This window comes from Portunus trituberculatus, chromosome 50 (assembly GCF_017591435.1).
Source record: "Portunus trituberculatus isolate SZX2019 chromosome 50, ASM1759143v1, whole genome shotgun sequence".
Classification (NCBI taxonomy): Eukaryota; Metazoa; Arthropoda; class Malacostraca; order Decapoda; family Portunidae; genus Portunus; species Portunus trituberculatus.
The window spans coordinates 14276393-14283892 of NC_059304.1; the positions used below are offsets into that span (position 1 = coordinate 14276393).

General features: G+C 47.1%; 1 protein-coding gene and 1 non-coding gene across 2 annotated transcripts in view; both read right to left on the reverse strand.

Moving 5' to 3' along the window:
• LOC123500051 (G1/S-specific cyclin-D2-like) overlaps positions 1–7500 on the reverse strand; it is a 63727-nt gene that overhangs the window by 52853 nt on the left and 3374 nt on the right. Inside the window, exon 2 of the mRNA XM_045248672.1 lies at positions 3205–3420. Coding sequence (XP_045104607.1) covers positions 3205–3420 — 216 coding nt within the window. The remainder of the gene's footprint in view (positions 1–3204; positions 3421–7500) is intronic.
• Positions 684–757, reverse strand: Trnai-aau. Its single transcript has one exon. It is a non-coding gene; the product is annotated as a tRNA-Ile (tRNA).

The following is a 7500-nucleotide window of genomic DNA, read 5'->3' on the forward strand; positions in this document are numbered from 1 at the left end:
AGAGAGAGAGAGAGAGAGAGAGAGAGTTCGTAATTGGGTAAAGAGTTGGATAATGATAAAATAACAACAATATGAAGGAAAAAAATTAAAACAGATGTGAAAAAAAATATAAAGAAAATAAAGATGAAGAAAAGTTGGAGGAAGGTAAAGAAAAGAATGAAAGGAGAGGAAGAGCGGAAACAAGAGAAAGAAGAAGAAAGAAGAAGAACGATTAGGATTATATCAAACAGAAAGAAGAAAATAAAGAAGAGGAAGGAAGGAGGAGGAGGAGGAGGAGGAGGGAGGAGAAGGAGGAGGAGGAGGAGGAAGGAAAAGGACAAGGGCAAGGAAGGACGCAGCCATCCACGTCAAAACCTCCTGCCTTCACAGAGTCAGGCGAGATGCCACTCCTGGTAGGGATAAACTCATTCATTTCACCGGGAGGAGGAGGAGGAGGAGGAGGAGGAGGAGGAGGAAGGAGGAGTCACGTAAGAGAGTCAGTCACGTAACAGTGGGAAGAAGAAGAAAAGGAACGAATAAAAAAAAAAAAATTGACAGAAAAACGCCAAACAATGTGGAAGAGAGTCTAACAAATATGACAAATGAAAAGAAGATAAAAAAAGAAAACCACAAAAAGAAATCACAATAAACTAGTAAACATTAAAAAAAAACATAAGAAAAAAGAAATAGATTAACGCCTTTTGTGGCCCGTATGGGGATCGAACCCACGACATCCGCGTTATTAGCACGGCGCTCTAACCAACTGAGCTAACAGGCCGTGGTGCCTCAATTAAGCACCAAATTAAAATAAAAATCCGAAAGAGAGAGAGAGAGAGAGAGAGAGAGAGAGAGAGAGAGAGAGAGAGAGAGAGAGAGAGAGAGAGAGAGAGTATACACGTAGAAACAAGATGAAAGAGCTTAAATGACTGTGGATTTGAAAGAGAAAAGGAAGGAAAAAATGGATATAGAAGATGAAGAAGAAGAAGAAGAAGAAGAAGAAGAAGAAGACGAAGAAGTGGGGAGATAAGGATGGGCATAAAGAGGAGGAGGAGGAGGAGGAGGAGGAGGAGAAGGAAGAGGAGGGTGTAAGAGAGAGAAGAGTGAGAAGGATGGAAGCTAGAAGTAATAAATTCTAAGTCGCTCACGAGTTGGCACCCCTTTTAAACGGACGACCTCTGGGGGGCCACGAGGGACGCTCTGGATGGTGGGTTGGGGTAGGGGGAAGAGCTTAAGGGGACGTATGTAAACAGGGGGAGGAGCCTTGCAGGGGCGGGGTTATCAGTGGCGAGATAACCTCCTCCTTATCCTCCTCTTCCTTCTTCCTCTTCTCCTAATTCCCAATATTCCCCTCCTCGTACCCATCTCTCTCTCTCTCTCTCTCTCTCTCTCTCTCTCTCTCTCTGCACTGTATTCTGTTACTTTATTCCTTTTCACTTTCCTTCACTTCTTTTTATTCACCATTTATTTAATCTCTCTCTCTCTCTCTCTCTCTCTCTCTCTCTCTCTCTCTGTGCTGGAATGTCACGCCTGGAATGGGTGACGTCACGACTGGAATGTCTTGTTGTGCTTATCTCGTCAACAAAAGAATGACAGGAATGATTACTGGGGAAAAAATATACATGGGGACAGAGAGAGAGAGAGAGAGAGAGAGAGAGAGAGAGAGAGAGAGAGAGAGAGATGAACCAAATGATAAAAAAGAAGTGGGTAAAGGAGAAAAGGATGATAAATGAAGGAAAGACGTGATAATAGACTAAAGAGAGAGAGAGAGAGAGAGAGAGAGAGAGAGAGAGAGAGAGAGAGAGAGAGAGATTTTTTAAAGAGATGAGAAAAAAGTTGTGAAAAGGAGAAGTTTCGATAAGGCTTCTGTTTGTATATTTACGTTGCTTTTTTCCCTCTTTCACATTAGAGAAGGAAGGAGGGAGAGGAGAAGAAGGAGGAGGAGGAGGAGGAGGAGGAGGAGGAGGAGGAGGAGGAGGAGGAGGAGGAGGAGGAGGAGGAGGTGTGGGTGGTCACCTCACGGATATCTAGTTTCTACCACTCACCACCCCAACCACACCACACCCCACCTCACCTGTCTTCTCTTTATCTACTCACACCATTTACTCTCTCTCTCTCTCTCTCTCTCTCTCTCTCTCTCTCTCTCACGGTAATCCTCCCAGACACAAACACACAAACACTCCCTCCCTCTCACTACTCCTCCTCCTCCTCCTCCTCCTCCTCTTCCTTCTCGTAACTGACTCCCCTTAGGCATCCCCTTCCTCCATCTTCCTTAATTGCATCAGGCACTTGTCATATCCTTAACTCCGTAATCTATTGCTTCCCTCTTCTTCCATTCTTTATTTCCCACGCATCTATAACATCTTCCTTGTTCACTTCACTACAGAGCCTTACTTGACCTTCACCTCTCCTCCTCCTCCTCCTCCTCCTCCTCGCCTTATTATTCGTCCTCATACTCTTCCTCTTTCTCCTTTTAAAGTTCAAGATAGTTTTGGTATTTTGTGTGATATTTGAAGTTTTTTTGTGTTGTTTTCGTTATCACTATATTTTTGTTTATTTTTGTATTTGGTTGTGTAGTTTTTTTTATTAGTTTTTCATCACTTAGCTTCCATTGCATGTTGTAGAGGTGTTAACTGTCTACTTCTCTTTATTTTAGCTCCCACTGCGCGTGGTAGAGGTATTAATTATGTACATCTCGTTATTTTAGAAGAGAAAACTAGCCAAGAGCACAAGAATGAGTGTAAAAAAAAGAATAAAAGGCACACTTATTTGCCAGTTCCCAATGCAGGTCCGAGAGAGTTAGCTAGAAAGCAAAAGGGATAAATGTCTTGAAACGGGTCACTTCATCTTGCCACAGGACTAAACCGTTTACTGCTACGGTCAATAATTTATCGAAACGTTTCCACAGCTTCCTATGATCTATCTATCTATCTATCTCAGTCGCTCTCTCTCTCTCTCTCTCTCTCTCTCTCTCTCTCTCTCACCTCTTCAGTACCATATATTCAGTACAATATTTTCATATTTTCCCTACTTACTATTTGGTGATTTAATACAGCTTCAGAAACTCATGTGGGGGATTAAAACAGTGAAGACTCCGACCACTAATCGTCTGTCCTCCATAAACTCTTCCTAACGTCAATAAAATCGTCTAGTCACATACAAAACTCACGGCAAAAATGTGTCCCGTTACTGAAGACGTTGAAAAGAAAAGCCGAGTTTCCTACTCACCCTGATCTCCTCGATGGTGATGGAGAAGTCGGTGTAGTAGACGAGGCGGGTTGGGTCCAGGGGCGGGGACTCCTTGATTTTGGAGGAGAGGAAGAGACAGACGGTGCCGAGGAGCTGGAGCTGGTTTCTCTTCACCTTGACCAGCGAGAGGAAGCGGTCCATCATGTTCATGGCGAGCGTGAAGACCTCCTCCTCTTGCTGCTCCTCCTGGCACACCTACAGGCGGGGGCGGGGAGAGAAAGAGAGAGAGAGGAGAGGTTAGTTTGTGTAAAGTGAAGGAGGAAGATGAGTAAAGATTTTGCTTTATTTGTACTCCTTTTATCTATTTCTATGTTATTGGTGTGTGCGCGCGCGCGCACGTGTATGTGTGTGTGTGTGTGTGTGTGTGTGTGTGTGTGTGTGTGTGTGTGTGTGTGTGTGTGTGTAAGAACGAGAATAATCCATGCACACAATTGAATGCAAGCAACAAATTCATCACACACACACACACACACACACACACACACACACTGACACACACACACACACTAGGCGGAGTGTTGTGGTGGTGTAGGTGGAGGGCTGTGGTGGTGATGCATCACTAAAAATAACAACAACCCGCTCAAGTCATGGCGGTGGTGGTGGTGGTGGCGGTGATGGAAGTGGAGATGGTGGTAATAGTGGTGATTGTAATGGTGGTGGTGGTGGTGGTGGTTATGGAGATGGCGGTGGTGTGTAGAGGCATTGAGAGAGAGAGAGAGAGAGAGAGAGAGAGAGAGAGAGAGACTGTATGCAATGCTCGGGTCACGTGACACACACACACACACACACACACACACACACACACACACACACACACACACACACACACACACACACACACACACACACACACAGACAGACAGACAGCGGGAATGCTGCCATAGAAACCACATGCCCGTATTCCTGCGCATGAGCTATAAATCTTATGGGAACAACATTAACTACAACAACACATCCACCACCACTACCACCAACACCCCTAACACAAAAAAACACCAATAAATACAGCAATAACAAAAGTACTAACAATCTAACCTTGAGCAAGACGAATCTCAGGGAAAAAAAATATATTAGTGATTTAAAGGTAACCGTGCGCCTATGCTATGACATCACGGCGCAGATGCAGGAGGAGGAGGGGGAGGCGGAAGTTCAGTACCCTTAGGCCGAGTAGTGGATGTGGTGAGTGGTGAGTGACAATATTTGCGTCTTAGATCCCCGCCTCATACATAATACAAGTGACAGGATGGCGCGTCCCTCACATGATGGCCGAGGCGTGTGTGTGGCTGTCCGTGGGGCAAGACAACACGTGCAAGGTACTGCTGTGATCGGTAAGGTAATTGTCCTGTGTTTACTACCTTTTCAGTTGCACGCGAAATTTAAAACTCACGCGAATTTTTTTTATGATTATTTTTTCCCTGACATTACGTTTTGCATTCTCTGTGATATTTTTTTCTCCTTTTTGACAGCTTCGCAGATTAGCTTCCTTTTCTTTACAGTTCTAAATTCTTGTTTATTTATTTGTTATTTGATTAAAAACATATCGTGGGTCTAGATTAGCCAAAACTGACGTCACGTGTCCTCCCACCCTCACCCTTTCTCCTTCCTCCCTCCCCCCCCTCTCTCTCTCTCTCTCTTTCTGGGAATCACAAGCAATGGGAAGAACTTGAAAAGAATCAGTCAGTCAGTCAGTCACTCGGTTAGTCGGTCACCGCCAGCCAGCCAGCCAGCCCGCGGGGAGGGAAGGAGGGGGGGAGGGCGGGCGGAGAAGGGCTAGGGAGAGAGGGAGGAAGGTAGGGAGGGTGATGATGGGCTAGGGAGAACGAGAGGGAGAGCGGGAGGGAGAGGGAAGGAAGGAGGGGAGAGGCGGAGACGGGGTACCAACAAGTGGTTGCCTGCGCGAACTGGCAGACACACGGACAGACAGACGGACAGACAGACAGACGCACGCCCCCGCCACCTCCCGCTATTATACTACCACTCTTCTTTACCATCACGAATCTTAACCTAACCTAACGCAGCACGCCTTAACTTGCAGCCTCTTGATGCCTCCCTGAAACAGTCACTCACTCACGCAGGCTGTGTTTGTGTGTGTGTAAGAGGGAGGCAGGGAGGGAGGGAACAGGCAGGCAGGCAGCATCGGCAGGAGGGCAGGAGTCTCTCTCTCTCTCTCTCTCTCTCTCTCTCTCTCTCAGCCACAGCACAGCCGACGGGGGGGCCACAACGGGTGAACGCTGCACCGTTTGCTCTCTCTCTCTCTCTCTCTCTCTCTCTCTCTCTCTCTCTCTCTCTCTCTCTCTCTCTCTCTCTCTCTCTCTCTCTCTCTCTCTCTCTCTCTCTCTCTCTCTCTCTCTCTCTCTCTCTCTCTCTCTCTCTCTCTCTCTCTCTCATCACGTCCCGCTACCGCCGATCTACCCTAACTACTACTGCCGTCTGCCACACCTCCGCCACACCTCCCCTCGTACTTATCACCCTTCTTCATTAACACATTAAGCCTACGACAAGTATTTACCAGAGGCCTAAGCCATCGCCAAGTATATCATAGGAGCGGGAGGGAAGGGAGGGAGGACGCAAGAAGAAAGGCGATGAGAGGTAGCTTTGGGAGAGAATGTATAGTGAGGGGTTGGTTGTATAATGCTCTTAACGCTTGCTTCTCCTCGTATTTGTGTTCGTTTTTGGTGTTAAGTGCAAAATATATATATATATATATATATATATATATATATATATATATATATATATATATATATATATATATATATATTCTATTTATTTGTGTTGTGTGTTGGTGGTGATTGTTGTTGTTGCTATTGTCATTGTTTTTATCTTGTTATTGTTGTTGCTGTTACGTGATCGGCTTAACACGCACACACACACGCGCACACACACACACACACACACACACACACACACACACACACACACACACACACACACACCGATTATCAAGCAATATCAAAGCTGAGGTAATCCTTCATACCGTAAAAAAAAAAAGAGAAAAAAATAGTCAAATGAATAAATAATACCAGTCAATCCCCAAACAGCGAGGGACTCATAGCAACTCAGCCCCTTTAGCAACGCCGCACGTGAATTACCACCACTGATGCAATTCCCTTTCCACCCCTTTCTTACCAGCATTTGTTCGCCCCCTTCCAGACCACCACCTTCCAGAAACACAACCCATTCTCTCCCTCTCCACCACCAGCATCGCCTCCCTTAAACTACCACCCACGATCCCTAAAAAATAGTCTAGATTGGCTAATAGTTCGCGCTGGACGAGCTCGCAGGGAACAGGACAGCCCGAGGAGATGGCGCAGGTAGAATTTTGAGACCCGAGGGAGGACAGGAGGGATAGGGGAGGGAGGAGATGCCCTTGGGACCCTCAGGAGGAGAGGTTAGATAGCCGGAACTGCGACGGGCTGGGAAGAGGGGCCGCTGCAGGGTGACTCACTCCCGCCCGAAGCTGCTCCTCGCTCCTGCCGTTGCCACTGTTTTGATTGTCCCCGCTATCCCATCTGCAGATCCGAAGGCCTCTGCCGCCACTATGCCACTGGTGCCACCCAAGGCGAGTTAACCCCGGTCACCCCTGCCTCGCCTCACCCTGCAGCCAACCTGACTCAACCCAATTCCTAACTACACTACAAATTCCTCTGATATGAGACCACAAGAGAGAAGGGAGAGTGAGTGAAGGAGTGGCTAAGGGAGGGGTTTTCTTATTCTCTATACACAGCCTCTCCTCCTCCTCCTCCTCCTCCTCGTTCTTCTCTCCCTTCCCCTCCTTTCTCCCGATTGCCTCAGATACCCTCTCGGTGGACAGACAAAGGCTAGGACCTGATCGGCGGAGGAACACTAAGAGAGAGAGAGAGAGAGAGAGAGAGAGAGAGAGAGAGAGAGAGAGAGAGAGAGAGAGAGAGAGAGAGAGAGAGAGAGAGAGAGAGAGAGAGAGAGAGAGAGAGAGAGAGAGAGAGGGGGCATGGAGGTTGGACGTCTAAGTTAGGGTCAGACAGGTGACGTCAGAAGGTGGCCGCGGCGGTGGCAGTGGTGACAGGGACAGGGTAACGTAACAGAGCAGGAACGTAGGTGTTACATAACCTAGCGACATCCACCGTCACCTGGAGAGGGTAACACCACCACCACCACCACCACCACCACCACCACCCACCTACTACTTGTACTTGTTACCAGGAGACGGTGCTGGACCGGTAGTGAAAGATGACATCAAAATATTCATGCCTATGTGTTTTATCTGCCACTGACACACACACACACACACACACA